Source organism: Lissotriton vulgaris, chromosome 3_1 (assembly GCF_964263255.1).
Source record: "Lissotriton vulgaris chromosome 3_1, aLisVul1.2, whole genome shotgun sequence".
Taxonomy (NCBI): domain Eukaryota; kingdom Metazoa; phylum Chordata; class Amphibia; order Caudata; family Salamandridae; genus Lissotriton; species Lissotriton vulgaris.
The window spans coordinates 1,811,733,181-1,811,757,710 of record NC_141689.1 but is presented as its reverse complement, the minus strand read 5'-3'; the positions used below and the strand labels follow the sequence as shown (position 1 = coordinate 1,811,757,710).

The window sequence follows — 24,530 nt, the reverse complement described above, 5'->3', positions numbered from 1 at the left end:
TGTATGTGTTATTGCTTCTGCAATAAGAACCTTATGTCCGCGCTACACCTGGCTTGTTTTGCACTGCTGGTTATTGATTCTTTAGGATTCTTACTACCCAGTGAAGACCAGTAACTGTTTGTTTTTTGTTGTTTTTACGTAGATAAAAGTATCCTTCAGTTCTTCTTCAACCTTGGCCTGAAGGCAAGTACAATCTTCCAACATATTGATGTACTAAACTGCCAGTTATGCATTTGTGTTACATTGGCTTTCAGTAATTTAAAAATAGTTTTTGGCCTATAACTTTGTATATTTTTGAGCCGTTTCCCCCCTCCCAAATTCCGAATAGCTTCTGTAAGCTTTATGTTGGACATGTGAAATTTTTGTGAAAACTGATCGAAATTTAGTCTGTTTTAGAAAAATCTTTAATATGGGATTATCGAGAGATCAATGAAATGTAAGGGTGCGTAAAGCTTTGCCTGTTTAAGCTAAATGTGACTTGGGCCTGTAATTTGCTGAAATCACAGGCTCTCTTAAAAAAAGCACAAAGAAAGGTCCTACTTTTATTTTAAGAGCAAGCAGTGTAAAGAGGGTCTGGCTTTACCTGGTAACTGTGGCTTCAGCAGATCAACCATAGTCTGTGGAAAAGGGCATGCATAGTATTGTCTGGATTGACAGCTAACAAAACTGTAATTGTTGAAACTTAGCACATATAACATGTCCCACTTATTTTATCAACTTCTGATTAGCTTCTCGACTATTTTACGTTTAGCATATACCTCGAATCCCCAAAAAGTCCAATGAATAGACCTCTTTCATCCACAATCCAACATATGAACCACTCTTAAGCATGTACCTAGGATGGGTAATGTCTTCCTACCACCAGTCCAGCTGGCTCCTACACGTCAGAAAGGAGTTGAAAACTTGCAAGCACTTTATCAACCTCCTGCAGATCTATCTGAAGCCTCACTGGTAGGCAGTATACAAAGAGACCACCCACTCTGCTTCTCATTTTGTTTTTTACTTTATTAAAGTACCACTCATTTGGCTGCTTTTAGGTAAGTAATAATAAATTCACAATATCTATGGTAATACCTGTACACAGTCTAGTATACATGCCACCAATTCAAAATATGTTCTCCCAAGTTACAAACCTGGTCTTTGCTGTACTATACCACACATAGTCAAGAAATGCAATTCAGCATGTTTGGTTGGAACTGTCATACCATAGACTCATTATGGAGCATTAAAAAACACTTTATTGGTTCAAACCACACACTTGTCTAATGATCCAATGTTCAATGGAAACTTAATGCAGGCATACATCAGTTCAAAGTATGTGAGCTGTTGATCACATGCTTTGCACAGCCTGCCATCTAGTGTTGGGTCCGGATGTTTGCACTTTGCTCTTCTTCGAAGAAGTCTTTCCCAGTCACGAGGTAGGTAGTGACTTCTTTCGGTGATAGTGCGCATGGACTCCATTGTTAGATTGTTTATTGCTGCTCTGGTTCAACACTGTTTCTCGGGTTCCCCTCAATGCTCAATCCACTACCCTTGACGTTATTGTTCTCGATCGCATTTCTTATTTTCTGCGTATTGTTTCAAGTCCGTCTTCGATCAGAAGATTTGTGGAGGGCAGTAGGGTCTATCTGCGTCAGGCTCGCTAGCAGTCGATGGAAGGAATGGACTCCATTCAAATGATGTCCCGGGTGTCGCACCAAGTTTCTGCGCAATCTGTTTATCTCCGGAACACAATGAACAAGACTGTGATGCAGGACAATTGTTACACTCCGAGAAGACGGTCCGTGACAGTTTGGGCTTGACGTCACGAAATGCACCAACAAAGCGGCTCTGCACCGGACCTCTTTGGTAAAGATTCCGACCAGGAAGAATTCCACGCACAAGGAGCAGAAGAAGTGAGGGAACACGTCTATGTAGCTGACTCCGACATGGAAGAACAAGAGATAGTGACACCGGGTCAGCATATTGAGATTACACACACCCCCTGCTCCAAAATTTGTCAAAGAAAAAGGCTACAGTCCTTCCTCTGGCCAAGGTCCGCACCGAGGAAAAGTTAAATGCCCCGCCCTCCGGCACGGCACCGAAACACAAATCAAAGCCTTCCGGCTCAGGATAGAGTTGGTCCCATGTCGATGCCGAACCAAAGCTTTCTGCACAAAATTGAAGCACATTGTTGTGGCCATTCCCTCGCTACAGTTGAGTAATTCTTCGGAGCCGAAGCTTTCGACGCCGAACAGTACGGCGCCCACAGGGAAAACTATTGTCCCATCCAAAGAGCCTGGTTCCGACGTTCTGCCTGCAAACACGGATCCGAAACCAAAAGAACTGGTTATCAATCCAGATACTGGACATGTTCATGTGAAACTGCCAGAGAAAAGGAAAGGGGGCTTACAAGAGGACTACCACATTCCTTTAAATATGCAAGAATGTGCATATTAACCCTTCTCCTCCAATTGCACCTCCTTCACCCATTGATCCAAATTTGCTCATCACACCCACAAATTACCAACCCCTCAATCACCGGATCCACAAGATGAAGTTGACGGGAAAAGAGATGAAGATAGGCCACAGTTCAGTAATGGCCCCTGGGAAGACTAGAATACAGATCCGGATCGTTGTTTGTGATCGGATCTATACCCTTCCAAACCCGCATCCTGACAACATAGGGTAGATAGAACTACTTAATAGGGCTGCTCAATACCAAGGGGTAGAATTACATCAAGAGGCTCTTGAAGAGGATTTTCTATTTGAGACTTTAAGTTCCTCTCAGAGATCAACACACACTAACTATGCTGAAGGGAATGCTTAAACATACTGGTGAAATTTTTAAAGACCCTGTGCAGGCAGGAATTATCATGCCCAGAATTGAGAAAAAGTACAAGCCAGCACCTACTGACCCTAGTTACATCAGGGGTTAACTTCCATTAGACTCCCTTGTAGTCTCCATCGCTCGCAAAAGAGCAAACTCACAAACTACAGGAGATGCCCCTCCTCCTAATAAGGAGTCAAAATTAATTGATGCCTTGGGCAAAAGAATAGCATCGCAAGCAGCCAATCACTGGCGAATTGCAAATGCACAAGGTCTCTTAGCTCGCTACGACAGAGCTCATTATGATGAACTAGAAAAATGAATGCCGTTTTTACCCGACAAGCAAAAAACCAAAGCCAATTACCTAATTCAGGAGGGGAAATTAATTACCAATACATCTATTAGGTGCGCCTTAGACGCAGCAGACACAGCTGCCTGTGCGGTCAACACTAGTGTATTGCTATGCACCACTAATCATGCAATGGCTACGGTGATATTAGACTGGGGGGGAGGGGGTTACTGGCTTGAAACAGGTAGTGGTCTCTCCAAAGCTACCAGCTGCTGTCTGTTTGGCAATGACCTGGAATATCACCCACAAACCAATGGCCTTGTTGAAAGATTCAACTAGACATTGAAAAGCATGATCATGGGACTCCCTGAAAATCTCGAGGGGTGGGATGTCCTGTTGTCATGCCTGCTTTTCGCTTACAGAGAAGTGCCACAGAAGGGAGTAGGGTTTTACCCCTTTGAACTTCTGTTTGGTCATCCTGTGAGGGGACCACTCTTGTCTTGTGAAAGAGGGTTGGGGGAGGCCTCTCCAAGAACCAGAATAAGATATTGTGGACTATGTGCTTGGCCTAAGGTCCAGAATGGCTGAGTACATGGAAAAGGCATCCAAGAATATTGAGGCCAGCCAGGCGCTTCAGAAGCACTGGTATGATAAAAAAGCTGGACTGGTTGAATTTCAACCTGGGCAACAGGTGTGGGTTTTGGAGCCAAGGGCACTACTGGATAGATGGAGTGGCCCTTACCCTATCCTAGAGAAAGAGTTAGGTCACATACTTATTTGACCTGGGCACAAGCAGTACACCCAAAAGGGTTATCCATGTGAACCGCCTCAAGCTCTACAATGACAGGGCTGACATCACAATGCTCATGGTGACTGGTGTACAGGAAGCAGAGAGTGAACCTCTCCCTGATCTCCTCTCCTGCAGCCGAGAAGATGGGTCAGTGGATGGTGTCTTTTCAGACACCCTCTCTGCCCAACAGCAGACTGACTGCAAACAAGTCTTGCAACAGTATGCTAGGCTCTTTTCCCTGACCCCTGGTCTGACAAACTGGTATACCCATGATGTGGACACTGGTGACAGTGCACCTGTCACAACTAAGATCTATCAACAGTCAGACCAAGTCAAGGGTGCTGGAGTTGGGGGTTATTGAACCCTCTGAGAGCCCCTGAGCCAGCCCAGTGGTTCTGGTTCCCAAACCTCATCCACATGGTGAAAGAGAAATGAGGTTCTGTGTGGACTTTAGAGTACTCAACTCTGTCACCGACAGAGGATCACCCTATCCCAAGAGCAGATTAATTGATAGACAAATTGGGGGCAGCCACATTTCTAAGAACCTTTGACTTAACTGCTGGGTACTGGCAGATTTGCATGGCCCCAGGACCAAAAGAGAAAACCGCATTCTCCACACCTGATGGGCACCATCAGTTCACTGTTATGCCCTTTGGTTTAAAGAATGCCCCTGCCACCTTCCAGAGGTTGGTGAATCACGTCCTTGCTGGGTTGGAGTTTTTTAGTGCAGCTTATCTTGATGATATTGCTGTCTTTAGTTCCACCTGGCAGGATCACCTGTCCACCTTCAGTAGGTTTTAAAAGCCCTGCAAACTGCAGGACTAACTATCAAGGCATCAAAATGCCTGATAGGGCAGGGCATTGTGGTGTACTTGGGCCACTTTGTTGGTGGAGGCCAGGTGCTGCCTTTACAGCCCAAGATCCAGGCCATCCTGGACTGGGCAACTCTAACAACCCAGACCCAAGTCAAGGCATTCCTTGGCTTGACTGGGTATTACAGGAGGTCTGTGAAGGGGTAGAGGTCCATTGTGACTCCCCTCACAGAACTCACCTCCAAGAAAATGCCAGAGAAGGTTAACTGGACAGTTAATTGCCAAAAGGCTTTTGACACCCTGAAAGAAGCAATGTGCTCGGCATCAATTCTAAAAGCTCCAGATTATGCTAAGCAGTTCATAGTGCAGACTGATGCCTCTGAGCTAAGGATAGAAGCACTATCCCAGACCAATGATGAAGGCCAAGACCAACCTGTTGCTTTTATAAGCAGAAGGCTTCTCCCCAGGGAGCAGCGTTAGAGTGCCATTGAGAGGGAGGCCTTTGCTGTGGTTTGGTCCCTGAAGAAGTTGAGGCCATACTTGTTTGCTGCTCACTTCCTAGTTCAAACTGACCACAGACCTCTCAGATGTCTAATGCAAATGAAAGGAGAAAATCCTAAACTGTTGAGGTGGTCCATCTCCCTACAGGGAATGGACTTTGAAGTGGAACACAGACCTGGGACTGCCCATGCCAATGCAGATGGACTTTCCAGGTTCTGCCACTTAGACAATGAAGACTCTCTAGGGAAAAGGTTAGTCTCATCTTTCGTTTGAGGAGGGAGGGATTGTGTGAGTAAGTGCCCTCTTTCTTGCATGGTATGCCCCTAATTTTTGCTGAATTGCTGATGTGCTTTGACTGAGTATGCCCTGGGCTCCGGCCAATCAGGTACCCAGGGCCTGTGCTCCTTCCCTAAACCTGCATTGAAGCCTAAACCCAATTGGCATCTCTGGCCACGTCTGCCCCTGGTAAATGGAACCATAGGTACACAGGGCACTGTGACCAGAGAAGGCCCCTAAGGCCAGCAGCACTTATTGTGCCACCATTAGAGACCCTGACACACACAAACACACACACACTGCCTTTGTAGGCTGTGTGTCTTGGTGCAGAACTAAACAGTCGACATGGCATACATCCCTATGTGCCATGCCCACAAAACACTGCTCTGGCATTCATCAGTCACAGCATGTAGGGTGTGTGTTGAATTGTATTTGGGGTGTGTGCGCGCGTGTGTTGTGATAGGACAATGCTACTTACCCAGTATGCATCTGTTTTTGGCATGTAGAGCTATAGATTCACATGCTTTGCTTAGCCTGCCATCTAGTGTTGGATCCGGATGTTTGCACTTTGTTTTTCTTCGAAGTCTTTTCCAGTAACGAGGTAGGTGGCTCCTCCTTTCGGTGATAATGCGCATCTATGGGGATATTTCCTAAGAACACCATAGAAGTCCCTAGTTTGCGAGTGGAGTGCACTCTAGGGGTAATTGTTAATGTTTGTTTCGCTTTTGCCTAGCATGACTGAAAGCATTTGACTATCCACCGTGCAACACCTGATTTTGAGATGGGATTGCTTTAGGAGGTAGAGCAAAAGCTACAAAGAGTTGTTTCATTTTACTGAAAGGTTGTGTCCTTTCTATGTAGTAGAGCAATGGTCTTTTAACGTCTAAGGTGTGTAGAGCAAGTTCTGCCACAGAATCTGGATGAGGGAATGTAAGAAACTGGCTCTATATATACTGCACCAAAGTGTGGTACAGTGTGTATAGAGTCCAAGGGTCTCCAGAGGTTTGGCAGGGGTTAAAGTTAGATAGAACCTTACTCTCTAAAGTGGTAGCTTGGTCGAGCAGTAAGGCAGTGTTAAGCATTTGATGTACACACTCAGTCAGCAAATTAATTTACACATTCAAGAACTGAACTCTAGGCCAATTGTTTTGTATACAAAAATACGGTTTTATTTCTAGAACCAAGGAATCCCGGTACAGAGAAGCATATAAATACTTTTCAGTAGTAAATTACTTGTATGAACACAGTTCAAAATTGCTGTGTAACTTGTACTGGTTTTGGTTACAGTTTTAAGTAAGCAGTTTGCAACACATTGCAGCTATAGTACATTCGAATGAATAGGCTTTTAAAGTAAAATGCAGTTAATTACTTTTCAGAATACTTTTGCTAACACAGGACTGGAAGCTAGATTCCGCCCTGGGACATTTCCTGAAAACAGGTGAGTAAATGCGTTTTAGTTAGAGGTACGATTTTTAAAGAATATTATTGTATTTCAAAACTTGACACTTAGAAACTTTTTGGGAGAAAAAGTGTCAATGTTATTCTGAGAAAAAAGAGTTTATCGGTTTTGTAGGTAGGTAATCTGTCTTTGGAGTTAAGGTCCAGGGGTTAGACTCTGGGGTCTCCCATGGTCAGTGATGCACTGTTGTTGCACCCTCAGCGGCACTCGGCGGCCGGGTGCAGAGTGTTTAGGCTCAGTGTTATCCTACGGAGGATAGGGGGTCTCCGGTTGGTGGCTGCTGGCTAGCAGGCCACGGGGTTGTTGGAGCAAAGCTCCTGGGGTTAAGCTCAGGGCAAGTTGGGGACCAAGTTATCACCAAAGGGGCACCCCAGTGGCACTAGGGCGGCCGGGTGAAGGGTGCTGTTTTGAGGTCGGGTGCCCTGTTGATTTCAGTGTAGATTCTCCCGGACAAAGAAACACTGTAGGCTCGGGGACAAGGATCTTCCTGGAGAGACCAACACTTCGTGGGGTAAGTAGGGATGTAGAGGGTTGGATAGGCAGCGCTGGGTTGGGCACACATGGCCGTGGGGTGTCGGGTGCAGGTGCGCCTTAGGACATCAGAATTTCTTACCTGCTCTCGTCGCGGTAGGGGGGGTCCTCTGGATTGAGACTGCAGGCGTCATCTGGTGGCTTGAGGCATGCCAGGGGTCACCGGATCTCGTGTCATGGTCACCGGGGGGACCTCTTCGTGGTGTTTGTATACTCAAACTCGGGCCGGGCTCGGCGGGTGCAGAGTGGGCTGGATTTGTGGTTTCTGGCTGGCACCAGAAGCTGCAGTTCAAACACGCCCGGAGTTCACAGGAAAAACAGCTTGGAAAGTTTCAGATTCAGAAGGCTAGCCGAGGTACAGAAGAGGAAAAGAGGTTTGCATTCATGAAACGCTTGTTACCCCTGATGGGGTGTTGAAGCGCTTTTTCGACAAGTAACATGCTACTCTGGAACCCATAAAGGATTAGTGGTGAATTAGTATAGTGAAATATGAAATTTGAGAAGTGGACATGTTAGTCTGTTGTTTTGATTGAAAAAGATAGAGGCGGGGTAGAAGAGTGAAGGATTTAGACTTTTTTGTGTGTGTTTTGGAGGTCATAGCAGTAAGAGGAGGCTTGGGATAAGTAAAAAGGGTTTAGAAAGGCTTGTTTTGGGGGATCGGTATAGTAAGAGGTGTCAGATGTAAGGAGAGGTAGAGTAGGGGAACAGTCTATAAAGGGTTGTTTTGGTATAGGGCTTGAGATGAATGAGAGTGGATGCAGATGCTATATTGATAGAGGTGTAGGGTGAGAAATAGGGTAGTGCATTGGAATATGCTGAATTAGAAGAAAGTAATACATATATAGTTCCATAAGTACATGGAAAGTATATAGATGCATAAAGGAAGTATATGTAGATTAAAGATATTGTAATATTATAGTTATTGTATGAATGTTGATTTATGAGCCTGCTCCTGTTCGGTTGCATACATGCATGCTGCTGGCTTGTCACTGCACCTAAGAGCTTTCCCCATGTTGAGCTGTTTGGTTTCCCAAAAGCATCCAAACGTTTTTAAACTGAAATGCCTTACAATATAGATTGAAATCAGTTAGGGCTAAAGCTCCCTTCTCAAGCCTACACCTCAACTTCTTCCAAGCCAACCTTGCCCCCCAGGAAGCCCAAATAAAGCTGGTTATTTTCCTCTGCAACTTATCAATCATTGACCATGGGAAAGTGAGAGGAATGCAATTAAAATTAACTATGGGAAAGTGAGAAGAATGCAATGAAATACACGCCAACTTGGGAAAGATCCACATCTCAAGAAGATTCACAGGTCCATAAATTGTCAATGGCAAGTTCTTCCATCTTGACATTAGGGTATCTACCGCTCATCTATTAGGCAATCACTGAGCTCGGATGGTACTGCATCTGGGCTGGCAGCCTTTCCCTTCATTGACCGTAGGAGGTACATCCTAATTTCTGTTTATTGGGGTATCCAAGCATTCTTTATCCTCCCTTGTGAGCCCTGGTAACTAGGCACTTTCCAGCTATTCTCGAGCCTTACTGAATCTCGTTGGACTTCTTCTGATGTAGTCTCCTACCCTCTGTGACGGCTGCTTCAGGAATTACTTCAGCAGAACTTCCAATCAACTGCAGTGTCTTCTCACCTTCCTTTTTGCACAAATGTGAACTCGTCCGGGTAGGGTCTCTTTCGTTTGGCTGCAGTTGGGTTCGAGGTACCAATCTGCTCCGATGAAGGCTCGACAAAATGTTGCTTCAACATGAAATACTTTGGGGGAAAAAAAGTCAATAGGCGTTTTTCACAACAAGAACAATTCTCTTAATTTAACAATGTGGCTGAAGCATCCGCCTCGGGCATATTGGCTGAGTAATGTCTCAATTTACAGTCTGTCTAAAATAGGTTTTTATACAATTCATTGAATGCAATAAAATAGTTCCAGCAATCCTTTTTTTGGAAAGGAATGAGAACTTATGTTTTTAGAGCCATAAATTAATGTATTTGATGAGGAATCCTGGTGGGCCTCGACCTTGCTTCGACACAATGTGGTATGTGAGTAATGAGTCCAGATGTCCGGCAATGGAAGCGCGTGATCAGTGTGTGCTGTCTGGATTGGCTATATGTTCCTAACTTCATGTGGCATCTGACATTATAGTGTTATGGGTACCCACGCACCCCTCTGGCCATGTGTGCTAGGTGGGGTCAATCTCCCTGGACCATTGTGGTGTCGCTGCGCCTATCTGTGGAATTGATTTGGGATTTCCCGGTTGCGTGTTTTTTTGCCGGCTATAAGCTACCCCACCTGTTACCTGTCAATCAGTGACCTCGGGCCTGGGTCTCCAAGCCGGCCTAACTAAATAATTCTGAGTTGGAGATGACATGGAGTTCACAAAGGGCAAATTTGTCAATAAAAATGCGATTTTGTTTTGATATATGAATGTATTGTTATTCTTATTGACTTCGACTTTATCTGATAGACCTGTAGCTGCAGATTCCTTTCCTTTGATTTCCCATGGGTATGGCTGGATCCGGAGGACTTTGCCTCGAGCAATATCTTTGCGCTGGTAGGTGGCATCTGTCAGCTCCGCCTGACTTCGGCGTTGTCCTTCCCAGAAGTGATGTCCGCGTCGCCTGTATAGGCACCCCCTTGGATAGCGGACACTTTTAGACCAGCTTTTTTTTACATTTTGTCAACGATTTTTGGTGTGTAGATTTTTCACAAAGAAGACTTCTGTATTCAATCCGTGCGACGTCTGCCATCATGCCTTGTCGGTGATGGTTCTACACCTAATTGGTCTCTGGTGCTTGGAGCGCGACCATGACTCGAAGTCATGCTCTGACTGCCAGACCATGGCTTCAAAAGCTTTGAGGGAGCGGTCCCTAAAGCTGCTTGGGGGTCAGCGATTGGCACCATGCCGTTTGCCCCGGAGGTCTTGTTCTCGGTCCTGGTGGGGATGAAGGTTCGGGTACCGCTCTGAGAGTCCTTGTCCTCCCACTCGAAGTCATCATGGCGGTCAAGTAATAGGCATAAGAAACACAAGAAGTCAAAGTGTGCTTCAACTTATCCTATCCATCGGCCAACGTGAAGGAGGAGTCTCAACGCTCTCTGCCTTGTTCTGCAGAACCTGTGCCTGGGCTGGCTTCTCAATTCCCTCCCTTTCCAGGACGTGGATTGACCCCAGCCCAGCTTAAATAATTTTGTCACCATGTGCCTCATATTTGGGCGGCACGAAGCGCCTTGGAGGATCGGAGGGGGCTCCATTAAGTTCCACGTCATTAGCTCTGACACCCCCCATGGATCCGATGGTGTATCCAGACCGGCGCCGGTTGTCCCACTGAGACCTTCCCTGGCACGATCTCCGTGATGAGATTACTGATGCCGCCGGTGACCTAACATTCCTCACCAGCCACACTACCCCCAGGAGCTTGGTGGTCCAAGCTTCTACCTCACAAGGCATGTTCCCTTCCACAACCCCGGAAAGGGAATCAAAGAGTCTGGCTAGTTAAGGCAAGAAAATATTTTCTTCCGATAGCCTTACGTTGCGGTCGGGGAACACTGCGTGCCTGTTGGGCTGCTTTTACCACTCCTTGTGGGAAACTGTTGCACAAGTGCTGCCATAGGTCCTAGAGTAGGCCCAGGCCAATCTCTCTCAAGCAGCATCAAAAGGAGAGATACAGCGAAGTTTACCATTCGCTGTGGGCTTGATATGACCGACTCACTTGCCAGTGCTATGTTATTGACAGTGGCTGTTCAATGCCACCCCTAGGTGAGAGCTTCTAGATTTTCTGGGGTTGTCCAGGCTTCCCTTATGGACATGCCCTTTGATGGCACCGGTCTTTTCGGAGATGAGTAAGACATGGACCTGGGTCGCTTTAATGACTTGTGGGCTCTGGCCAAGTCCTTGGGCCTTTCAGTGGCCACCCATCTCCGTCTTCCTTTTACCCCTTTCGTGGCCATGGAAGGGGCTGTAGGAGAGTAGGGTCTGCAATCCTATGATCACCCAGATTTTTTGCTTTTGTTTCACTGGTTTACGACTTTCTCTGGCTGTGGGCCTGCCAATCAGACCCACAGCCTGGCTGTTCTCTTTCTAAATTACGACATGTACCCTAGGTGCATTTACCAATTGGTACTGGGCCACCTTATCAGACCCTGTAACTCAGGGCATAGGTGTACCCAGGGCTGCCAGGGGCTGCAGCATGTATTATGCCACCCCTGGCTGGCCTCCTAAATTTGACACAACTGGCTGCATGACAGCTGGGGCAAAGGCGTGTAATCACCCTTTGCTGTAGGTGTAGTATACCTATACCTAACCCTAAAATGGACACACAGATGCCTATCAGTCACTCCTATGGCAGGCCTTGACAATCCTGAAGGCAGAGTGCTTGGAATCGTGTGAGATGGTGCTCTGGCATGAGCTGAGCCTGTCTGCAGCTTGCGGAACCAAGTCCTAATAGCTGTTCCATGATATCGCATACCATATACTCTTAAGTGCATTATAATCCTCGCGGTTAAATGCTAACTTTGGTATTGCTTTATCAAAACATGTCGAGTAAGGTGTCATACGAATTGGAATACTAACCCCTCGCCAATTCTGGCGACGGGGTTAGCATTCCACCCTTCTAGAGGGACACGACATGTATGTAACTGTGAACCCCGGTTAAAGTTAACTGAAGCCTCAGCTCCACAAAATGGATGCTGCCACCACAGACACGAGTCTGACCTCCTGCTGCTGGGAGTCCTTCCAGCGAGGGAGGCCTGGACAAAGGGTTTCCTGTCCGGGGCGGTGCTAGCACCGTCCCAGACATGGTTTTGTGTATCCTGGGTAGGCAGGGCTTTTCAGGAAGGTGACTGCTGAGTGGCACCCCGGTGCTCACTACGCATAGGCCGGTCAGAACCAGTTCCAGGGGCACACCAGCCCCTGGCCTGGGGAAAGTCCGGCATGGCAGAGGGGTGTAACCACCCCCCTCCTAGTCCCACCCATAGGCAGGACCTAGTCACCGGGTCAGCCCCCTTTTTTAGTATAAAGATGGGAGCGGGCCCCCTGTTCAAATTAGATCATCTTTGGAATCAAGACACGACTTTCTGCGAAAGGACTTCAAGATTTCTTCCTCAAGATTCTCCCTTGTGGCTAAGGAGTAGTCACCCTGCATCAAGCGGGCACCATCCTAAGAACACTGCGGTCTGCTGCAAGTCCTTCTTCACGAATCCGACGACCCAGCTCGACGAGACCCGGCTTCCCTGGCACCTCTGACCTCTACTCACCTCTACAGCAAAGCTGAGAACCGTGAGTGCGACGAGACCTCGAGGGACCGACGATCGCCAAGACTGTACGACTTCCTTGTAACAAGCCCACCGAGTCTTCCACTGGTGAGTGCTTTGGGGTCCGAGAAGCCCCAACCCTGCGCAGCTCCAGCACCCAAGATCAGCCTCCCTGCATCTCCACGATCTGCGTGGGGCCCTTCTGCTGTTTGCTGTGCACAGCGTTGTTTGGCTACTAGCCGGCTGGCTTGTGGCCTTCTGAACGACGCCCAACGACATCACTGCTGCTGGTCTGGTTGCTCCAGACTGGCCCTTGCCTCCTTCTTCAAGAGAGGCACCCCGGACCCTCCTGGTCCACTCCAGACGCCATTTTAGGTCCACCGCGTGGGCTTGAATTTGCCAAGGCTTTGTTGCCCAATCCTGGGTCCAGCGACGCCGACAGCTTCTATCTTCATGGGACAGCTCGCTCCTCCATCCTGGTCGCCGACAACGCCTCCTGGTCCGTGAGATCTTCGAGCACAGCGTCACCCACTCGCCTAGTCGAGGTGGCTACCATCCGGTGCCCTCCTGGTGCCCACTGACTACTGGCTAGTAGTCACGAACTTGGTCCCCTCTGCTTTCAGGTGTCATCTTCCTTCGATCCAGGCTTGGATCCACCGAACTTTCTTCACTGGTCGCCTGCCAGCAACTTCTTTCTTCCAGGCTCCTGGTCCGTCAACGAGGAATCCCGACGTCCTTTGAGTCCTATGCAGCTGCAGCCCCTGGGCTAGGTAACTTTGGCATTTCGGTGCCCCAGCATAGCCTCAGTATTCAAGGGTCAGAATCCACTTTCGTTTTCTTCCTACCAGGTCGGGTTCGCCCGAGAACACTAACTTTGCAATTTCTAGCTACCATAGACTTTGTCCCGCATCTCGCGTGAGAGTGCACACACTGCACCCGAGTCCCCTGGGTCTCCTAGAAGTAATCTAACGATTCTATAGTCAAGTCCTAGCGATTCCAAAGCCTATTAGTACTGTACTTACCTGTTAGTAATTTCGCATTCCACTTTTCAAGTATATGGTTTTCCGTGCCCCTCGGGCATTTGTATATACTGTGCTAACTTAAGTATTTTTGTAAGAGTTTTGGTTTGTGCTTAGTACCCTGTCCTCATAAAGAGTACAGGGCTGTTGTGATTCTTAATAAATAACTGTTTATTTTCATAACAATTGTGTGGTGTCCTTTCACTGGGTATTCAAGGGGTACATGTGTGGTAAACAGCTGGCTTAACACGCCCTCTCGAGTCTTTAGCCTTAGACTGCTCGTATCCACGCTACTAGGATAGCTGGTCTATAAGGTTGACTTACAACCAATCATCAATAAGGGTTGCTGGACTGATACATAGTGTTCACTAGAATAGTGAGCACTGCATACCAGGCCACCTTCTCACAGGGGCTTTCAGCCTGCCTGCTCATCTGCGTTGTCTGTGGTTCACGGTTGGCAAAAACCCTTTCAGTTTACGGTGCTCTCCTTTTGCCTTACCAGCACCCCTCGTTGTTCACCAAGGTGATGGGGGTGGTCGCAGCTCATCTGTGCAGATCGAGGGGTGCTAGTCTTCCCCTATCGTGATGTCTGGCTGTTGAAGTCAAGCTCGCCCCAGGCTGTCCTCTCCCACCTCTAGACTATGGCGACCCTCCTGTTTTCCCTGGGATTTACTGTCAATGTGCCAAAGTCACACCTGACTCCATCTCAGATGCTCCCTTTCATCGGAGCGGTTCTGGACACCGTGCAGTTTTGGGCAGATTCTCCCAAGCAGGGAGTCCAGGATATTTAGGCTATGATACCGATGTTTCAGCCTCTATGTTGGGTTTCGATGAGAGTGACTGAGGTTGCTGGGCCTCATGGCCTCCTGCATCCTGCTAGTGTCAGATGGCATATGAGGGCTCTGCAGTGGAAGCTGGAGTTCCAGTGGGCGCAGCATCAGAGGAATCTCTCCTACATGGTTAACATCTCAGAGGGAACTACACAGGACCTGCAGTGGTGGCTGACCAACAGCGATCGGGTCAGAGACAGACCCCTCTCCCTTTCCAAACCAGATAACACAGTAATAACTAATGCATCAATCCTGGCATTGGGTGGCCATCTGGGAGAGGTGGAGGTCAGAGGACTCTGGTCTCTGGTGGAAGTCGATCTCCACATCAACTTACTGGAGCCCCAAATAATTTGCTTGGTGTTGAAAGCTTTTCTTCCTTCCCTTAAGGGAAAGCTGGTTCAGGTGTTCACGGACAACACCATTGCCATGTGGTACTGCAACAAACAAGGCAGGGTTGTGGATCATTTGTCAAGAGTCCCTGCATCACTGGACATGGTTGGAACAACAGGGCATATCCCTGGTGGTCCAGGACCTGGCAGGTTCCCTTAACACCAGGATGGACGGACTCCACCATTGATGCCTAGTGGATCACAAAGGACGTTTCCATCTGGAGGTGTCACAATGTTTCTTTCAGTGGTGGGGAGAGCTTTGGTTAGATCTGTTCTCCTCTGCCGAGAACATGTAATGTCAGCAGTTTCGCGCATTGGAGATTCTAGGGCGGCTTTTGCTCAGTCTGTTTTTCGTCTCTAGTGGAGCTCAGGCCTCCTATACACTTTCCGCCCATACCACTCCTGCCCATAGTGCTCAAGAAGATCAGGAGCAACCGGGCCCAAGTCATTTTTTAGCCTCCGGGCTGGGCACGTAGAGTCTGGTATCTAGAGCTTCTCCAATTGAGCATTGATATTCGGATCAGACTGCCCCTTTGGGAGGATCATCTGTCACAGCAGCAAGGGAGGGTTCTCCACCCAAAACAGTCAACTCTATGCCGCCTTGTGTGAAGATTGAGCTGCAGCAGTTGATAGGTGTAAAGCAGGCATTGCAAAAAGAATCCCATCTACTTCTGAGTTTTTCAGGGAGTTCCATGATCATGCCTTTCATAGTACTGTTGAATCTCAACTAAACCATTGTTTTGTGAATTATATGGGATAATGAACTTGTAAGTCACATTACATACAATCCATATGTCCTTTAGGTAACCAGCCATGAAGTTACTACTACTGCCTGACACCACCTCCTTAGGAAAACTCGCTCTTGTAAACATACTCAAGAGGGATGTGGCAACTGCAGGAGTAGTGACAGTCCTAAATGGAATAACTTCATGGTATCTGGTGGCATGATCCACTACCACCAGTATAAATCTGTGCCTTGATGCTGTTGAAGGGTCCGGGTGCCAACAATGTCAACCCCAACCCTTTCAAATGGTACCCCAACCACTGGGAGTGGAATTCAGGGGGCCTTTGAGCGGTTACCAGTCTTGCCACTGGCATGACAGATAGCACATGAGTTACAAAACTCCTTCACCTTCTGGGACATACCTGGCCAGTAGAAGTGGGTGACTAACCTACTCCATGTTTTGGCCTGGCCAAGATGCCCAGCTGTAGGATGTCATGAGCTGATGTGAGCAGGAAAACTCTATACTGCTTAGGCACTACCATTCCTCTGGTGGCATTAGGTTTGGAGTCTCTGGCCTCAGTGTAAAGGAGTCCATCCTCGCAATGGGTTCTGTGGGAGCCACTGACATTCCCTTTTCCTGATCAGCAGATTGCTGTCTCAGGCTTTAAAGAGTAGGATGGGTCCTTTGTCCCATGCACAGATCCTCCATAGAAGGTACCCCTGGTCTCAGGAGCTTTGTTGTGTAAGAACCAAGTTCATACTGCTCAGTTCGCTTCGAGGAGAGGAGACCTGAGCTGGTGTCTGATCAGAAGCTGGTTTCCCATACTTCTTGTCTTTTCTCTTTGAAAGTGGGGCCATTATTCCATGCTCCAACTTTTCCTTTTTTACCCTGGGCTTTGCACTGTGCTCTTGTTTTTAAACACACCCATTTAGGTATACTCAGCTGAGAACTCCAGATCATTGCCTAGCAGACATACCTGAAATGCAGATGATACTACCACCTTCTTTTGGCCAGTAACCTCTCCCGATTTTAAGGACATCATAGCCATGGGATATACCTTAGCCTGATTATCACCATTAATGAATGTTAATGTCTCACCAGTTTGGTATTGTCCTGGGGATATTAATTTTTCGGTTACCATGTTGACACTTGCTCCTGTGTTCCTCAGTGCTTTAACTCCGATCCCAGGCTGTTGTCTGTACTTCTCAAGATTACTGGGCCAGACCGCCTTTGCAGGTAAGCGATATTTACCCTACACTCTGAGATTAAAGTTGCTTCAGTTTGCACTCTAACCCGGTGAGTGCATATAAAGTATCCCATATGGAGATTTACTGCTGCATTAGGGACTGCAGATGCCCTAGGGGGAGCCTTTTTGGGATTGATAGGTTCTCCAGTTTGGTGCCCATTGGCTTTGCAATTGAAGCACCAAGTCTTAGATCCCACTTCTTACCATGGTAGCCACCCTTGGCCTGTGCATTGTCTGTGGCCCACCCTTCTGAACAGGTTTATGGGGTCAATTAGACTCTTTTTCTTTGTATCTTAGACTGTTCACCATCTTTTCCTTGGGGTGGACTTAGTAACCTGTTTATTTTGGTCACCTCCACCCTGAGTTGTATTGGCTACAGTATTCTTGAACCAGTGATCAGCCTTCTTTCCCAATTCTTGGTGAGAGGCTGGACCTAGGTCTACTAAGTACTGATTAAATTTCTCGGAAACAGTTACTTAACAGATGGTCTTTCATAATAAGATTAAAATGCCCCTCATATTCTTGCACCTTGTTACCTTTTAATCAGCCACCTAGTGTTTTGACTAAGAAGTCAACCAAAACTACCCAGGTCTGACTCTAGTTTTACAGGTTTCCCTGAACCTGATCCTGTATTCCTCAGCGGCGAGTCTAGAGCCCTCAATCAGCGTATTCTTCATGAGGTCATAGGACTCCGCATCTGTTTCATCCAGTGTCAGGAGCCTGTCCCTGCACAGGAGTGCTCAAGTCTCAGAATTCTCGGGCACGCTGGGACTCCTTTGGTCCACTTCTCCTAGTGCTGTGGTACAGTAGTGTTTTGGGGCATTTGGTTTTCACTACAGGAGATACTTGCGGTAGAGGGATCCTGCACAAAAAGGCTGCAGGCGGCATCTGGGAGTCCAGTCCGGGCTAACCTAAGTTGGTGTTAAACTGTGGAGGGTCTGAGGATCTCACTGGAACTGTTGGGGCACGGGTGTAGTGGTGCTTCCCGGTGTCTGGTTATTGAGTATCTGGTGTCCTCGCAGTTATTTCTTGGGTACCTGCAGGCAAGTAGCTCCGCTGCTCCACGGGAGATCCTGGTTGTTTCATGAAGTGCTGGCAGTCCTCCTAGGCTTTTGGAGGCAGTCGTCTTTGGCGCAATTCTTGGGTACGGAAGACAGGCCAGAAGGGTTGGCTCCAGGTCAATTGATGCTCCTCAGTTCTTGCTTTCTGTTGCTCTTCGGTATCCTCCTTCTTAGGTCAGTAGATCCTGCTTTACTGGCAGGGGCCAGGTGCATGTGAGAAAGTGGCTCCATATATACTGGACTAGAATAAAGTACAGTGTGTATAGAGTCCACAAACCCCAGAGGTATAACAGAGGTTAAAGCTAGGGCTGATCTTACTCTCAAAAGTGGTAGCTAGGTCGAGCAGTAAGGCAGTACCAGAGGACAGTGTAAAACATTTGTTGTACACACTCAGTCAGCAAAAGGTTTCACACACTCAAGGACTGAACTCCAGGCCAATGGTTTTTATATCCACAGATATAGTTGTTTTATTTTTAGAACCAACAGGTATCAAAATATACATTTCTGAATAGGAGTACTCCTGTAATTACTTTGCAAAGAGCAATAAAGTTTGTGAACACAATAGATACAGGAGTTGCAGTAAGCAACACAATTCCAAACACACTATAGCATTGAGCTCAATGGGTTTTCATCATATAAGTACAGTTGTTTACCATATAGATTACCTTAGTAGTTCCAGGACTAGATCCTAGATTCAGTCCTCGGGTCCAAGCTGAAACCAGATTAGCAAAAACGTTTTAGTTACTGTCCTGAATTTTCATGAATATAAAGCTGTTTTAAAAGTTCACACTTAGAAACTTTTCAATGAAAATCTGGCAATGTTATCCAATGGGAGAAAAATCAGGTTGCAGGTAAAGTACGATCTTGTTACTTTTGTAATCCAGTACTGGGCTCCTAGGGCCAGCACTGGGGACTCAACTTAAAACAGTATTTAGCATTATTTTGTAAAGAATATTTAAAGTTTTCAAAAGTAGACAGAAGAAATTTCATAGAAAAGCAGACAATGGATTCCGAAGGAGAAAATGCAGAATACTGGTAAACCCGGTAAGGATTACTTTTGCGGTTCAGTACTGAGCTACAGGTACAGTACTGGCTTCTCCCCTGATGACAGGTGAGTACTTCGGAATTCGGGTGATTTTATATGAATATTTTTAGTTTCAAAAACTTCACACGTAGAAGATTTTTCAAGTCAAACCTGTCAATGTTATACAATGGCAGGTAAGTGAGTTACCGGTTTCCAGGTGAGTACTTGGCTGGTGAAGTTAGAGCTCTGGGCATAGACTCAGGGGTCCCCCAGGGTCAGGTAAATATAGTTAGTTCACCCTCGTCAGCACAGGGGCGGCCTGGTGCAGAGGTAGTTAGGCCCAATGTTATCCAATGAGGGAAAGGGGCCTCCGGTTGGTGGCTGCTGGCTAGCAGGCCACTCGGCTGTGGGAGCTGGGCTCTGGGTCATTTGCGCACGGTAAAGGGGGAAGTAGGATAGGATGGATAAAGGTGGCACAGCCAGCGGCACACGAACGGCTGGGTGCAGGGTGCTTTTGAGGAGTCGGCGCTCAATGTTATCCAATGGGAAAGGTCAAAAAGGAACAAAGGCTGCATGCTCGGGGATGGAGACTCTCTAGGGACAACCACCACTTCGAGAGGTAAGTTGGGATCTTGGAGCACAGGTAGGTACCACAAAAGGGAGGCACAAGGGGCTGTAGGGCGCAGGGTGCAGGGGTGTCTTTGGGTGTCGAAAAGCTTACCCTCAGCTAGTCATGGTTGGGGTGGTACCTGGTTCTGAGCCTGCAGGCGTCGTCTGGTTCGTCGAGGAGTATCTTTGGGCACTGGACTTCGGGTCCCAGTCGCCGGGGGGACGTCCTCGTAGTCTTGGTTCGTTTGAGCCCGGCCCGGGCTCGGCGGGTGCAGAGTGGGCTGGTCCGGAGCTTCCTGGCAGGCATCAGGGGGGTTTGTTGCAGCAGAGCCTCTGCTGATCGGAGTCCCAATCTTTAGGAGGGTCAAGGTGTTGTATACGAATCTAGGACCCTAGTGTAATTTTCCCGATTCATGCCTATATATAGGTATAAATCACCCTATCCTTATATAGGCATAGAAATCCTAACCATATTTAGACTTAGCCTATGCAGTCCAAATACGGCATGGCTACTTCCACTAGTTCCGAGAATCCACAACGATTTCTTGGAAAAACCCGCCTTCCGCAGTCAGGGACTTCCCCTTGCTTGAATATTGATTTATCCAAGAACTCAAGGAGTTTTCAAAGAACTGAGCCTTTGATGACGTTATTATGTCCAACCTTACGTCAATCTCGGCACCTTTAACCCCTTCGCTGCTAGGCCTTTTCCCCCTCCTGTGCTAAGGCTTTTTTTGGCGTTTTGTGGTAGTGCGTGCTTAGGCCCTTGTAACTTTTTGACCACATAAGGTATCGACGCCAAATTTGCGTCCTTTTCTTCCAACATCATGTGGATTCTAAAGGCGCCCAGGGTTTGTGGATTACCTTGGAGGGGTCCCAGAAATTAACAAAAATATAGTGATTGTTTTTTTTTTTTCAGAAAAATGGGAAAAACGGGCTGCAAATGAAAGCTTCTGGGGTTTTCCCTGAAAAAGTTATCAAAAAAGGGTTTGTGGGGCTGAAATCTCCATTTTCTCAGCTTTTAGGGAATGACAGTCTTTTGTCAGAGAACCGACATTTTTCACACAGTTTTGGCATTTTTCTGGGACATAGCCTATTTTTGCTATTTTTAGAGCTTTCCACCTCCTTCCAGTTAATGGTAGAAATGAGTTTGAAAGCAATAATGGATCCTGGAAAGCTGTACATTTTCAAAAAGTAGACAAACTTCTGAATTCAGAAAGGGGTCATTTGTCTAAATCCATGAAGGTTTCTTTACAGAAAGTAACAGTTAAATATTGGAATAATTGAAAATTTGTTGAAAAAAACAGCCTTTTGTCTCGACTTTTTCACCTATAACTTCTTCTAATTTTGACAGCTCTTGGAAAGCAATATACCGTTACATTTTATTTTATTTTATTTGTTTACATTTGTAATGCGCACAGCTACCCAACAAAGGGTTTCCCGGCGCCGTTAGACCTTCCTGGTTGTGGGGATATATAGGACTTGTAGTTTCACCAAGAACCCGACTAACCCATATCCAAAAACTGAGCAGCAACTTGAAATGGTATTTTTTTATTTACTGGGTATAGAGCACTTTGTCTTGGAAAATGTATACATGGAAAAATCTGTATGAAAGACACCTATGTATTTCTGAATTGGGTACAAATTATAGAGTTCAGAAACAGTATATAATTGCTAATTTTCAAAATTGGGAATACTCATACTAGCATGAGAATTATTGGTAATTTTTCAAAAATATTTATTTTTTCACACAATGTCTTTCATTGAAAGGGAGAAATGCATGAAAGTTCAATTGGTAATAACAGTTGGTTTACAAATCTGAATTACCCCAAGTCTCCCGATAAAAACGGTACCTCACTTGTGTGGGTCGGCCTTGTGCCTGTGACAGGAAACGGCGCAAAATGCAACGTGGTCACACCTAAATTTTGCAGTTACAAATTGACCCTTTTTTGGCAAAGTGCCTACCTGTAGTTTTTGCACCCTAGCTCTGCCGGCACCTAGGGAATCCTAGCAAACCTATACATTTTTTAAAAGTAGACACCAGGGGAATTCAGGAAGGGGTGACTCGACTGCCTACCACCAGGTTTTGTTACCCAGAAACCCTTGCAAAGCTAAGAATTTGACAAAAAAAACACATTTTCCTCACATTTCTGTGGTGGAAAGTTCTGGAATCTGCGTGGATCAACAAATTTCCACCCACCCAGCGTTCCCCCAGGTCTCCCGAAAAAAATGGTACCTCACTTGCGTGGGTAGGCATAGTGGCTGCGACACGAAACCGCGCAAAACGCAACGTGGTCGCACCTCAATTTTCCAGTGAAATCTTGCGCTCTTTGGACAAAGAGACTACCTTTTGTTTTTGAGCCCCAGCTCTGCCAGCACCTAAGGAAACCTAGCAAACCTATACATTTTTGAAAACTAGACACCCAGGGGAATTCAGGATGGGGTGACTCTGCCTACCCCCAGGTTTGTTACCCAGAATCCCTTGCAAACCTAAAAATTTGACCAAAAAAAACACATTTTCCTCATATTTCTGTGGTGGAAAGTTCTGGAATCTGCGTGGATCAACAAATTTCCACCCACCCAGCGTTCCCCCAGGTCTCCCGATAAAAATGGTACCTCACTTGCGTGGGTAGGCATAGTGGCTGCAACAGGAAACGGTACAAATCGTACAGTGGTGAATTTACAATACCCAATTGCAAAACGACCTTGATTTTGGGGGGGGGGCACCTGAGTTTTTGGCCCGGGGCTCGGTGGTATTCTTTGGAAAGTACCAAACCCAAACAGTTCTGAAAAGTAGACACCCGGGGGAGTCCAGGGAGGTATGGCATGCGTGGGTCCCCCAATGTTTTCTCACCCAGAACTCCTTGCAAACCTTAAAATTAGCTAAAAATATCACTTTTCCAAACTTTTTTGCATGGGATCTCCGTGCCGGCAAAAATGTCCTACCACCCAGCGTTCACCATGTTCTCCCGAGTAAAAGGATACCTCACTTGTGTGGGTGCCCCAAAGCAGAACAGTCCGAAAATGAATTTAGAAAAAGTAGTATTTAAATTTTACAAATTAAGACCCCCTGCCTTAGACACAGGCATTTGGCCCACCCACACAAGTGAGGTATCATTTTACTCGGGAGACCAAGTGGAACGCTGGGTGGTAGGACATTTGTGCCGACACGGAGATCCCACGCAAAAATGTATGGAAAACTGTTTTTTTAACCTAAATTTATGGTTTGCAGGGATTTCTGGGTAGGAAAATATTGGGGGACCCACGCATGCCATACCTCCCTGGACTCCCCCGGGTGTCTAGTTTTCAGAACTGTTTAGGTTTGGTAGTTTTCAAAGATGCCCGCCGAGCCCCGGTCCAAAAACTCAGTCCCACCCCCCAAGAAAAGAAGGTAATGTTGCTATTGGTTATTGGAATTTCTCCACCGTACGATTTGGACCTTTTCCTGTTGCAGCCACTATGCCTACCCACGCAAGTGAGGTACCATTTTTATCGTGAGACCTGGGGGAACGCTGGGTGGGAGGAAATTTGTGTGAGCCCAGTGACGCCACGCTTTCCCACACAAAACAAGTGTGAAAAAACAGATTTTTTTCAGCAAAAATTGAGGTTTGCAAGGGATTCTGGGTAAAGGAATGTTGGAGGATCCACGCAAGCCATACCTTCTTGGAAGCCCCCGGGTGTCTACTTTTCAGAAATGTGTGGGTTTGGTAGGTTTCCCTAGATGGCCGTCTACCACCAGCTTTTGCAAGAGGGGTTACCTGGGTTTTTGGCCCCGTGCTAGACAGCCATCTAGGGAAACCTACCAAACCCACACATTTCTGAAAAGTAGACACCCGGGGGCTTCCAAGGAGGTATGGCTTGCGTGGATCCTCCAACGTTCCTTTACCCAGAATCCCTTGCAAACCTCAATTTTTGCTGAAAAAATAAGTTTTTTCACACTTTTTTTGTGTGGGAAAGCGTGGCATAACTGGGCTCACACAAATTTCCTCCCACCCAGCGTTCCCCCAGGTCTCCCGATAAAAATGGTACCTCACTTGCGTGGGTAGGCATAGTGGCTGCAACAGGAAAAGGTCCAAATCGTACGGTGTCCACACACACCGCCAGCCAAGCACCACTCCACGCACACTGCAAGCCAAGCGCCACTCCACGCACACCGCCAGCCAAGCACCACTCCACGCACACCGCCAGCCAAGCACCACTCCACGCACACCGCCAGCCAAGCACCACTCTGTGCATAGATAGCCAAGTACCCCTCCACGCACACCGCCAGCCAAACACCACTCAGCGCACACACCGACAGCCAAGTACCACTCCACACACACCGCCAGCCAAGCACCACTCCGTGCACAGACAGCAAAGTACCACTCCACGCACACCATCCAGCCAAGCGCCACTCCACACACACCGCCAGCCAAGCACCACTCCGTGCACAGACAGCCAAGTACCACTCAACGCACACCACCAGCCAAGCGCCACTCCACACACACACCGCCAGTTAAGCACCACTCCACGCACACTGCAAGCCAAGCGCCACTCCACGCACACCGCCAGCCAAGCACCACTCCATGCACACCGCCAGCCAAGCACCACTCCACGCACACCGCCAGCCAAGCACCACTACGTGCATAGATAGCCAAGTACCCCTCCACGCACACCGGCAGCCAAACACCACTCAGCGCACACACCGACAGCCAAGTACCACTCCACACACACCGCCAGCCAAGCACCACTCCGTGCACAGACAGCAAAGTACCACTCCACGCACACCATCCAGCCAAGCGCCACTCCACACACACCACCAGCCAAGCACCACTCCGTGCACAGACAGCCAAGTACCACTCAACGCACACCACCAGCCAAGCGCCACTCCACACACACCGCCAGCCAAGCACCACTCCACGCACA

General features: G+C 47.4%; 1 protein-coding gene across 1 annotated transcript in view; it reads left to right on the top strand.

Moving 5' to 3' along the window:
* Positions 1–24,530, top strand: part of OTUD4 (OTU deubiquitinase 4) — a 577,225-nt gene that overhangs the window by 500,792 nt on the left and 51,903 nt on the right. Inside the window, exon 19 of the mRNA XM_086962254.1 lies at positions 143–183. Within this exon, the coding sequence (XP_086818380.1) occupies positions 143–183 (41 nt within the window). The remainder of the gene's footprint in view (positions 1–142; positions 184–24,530) is intronic.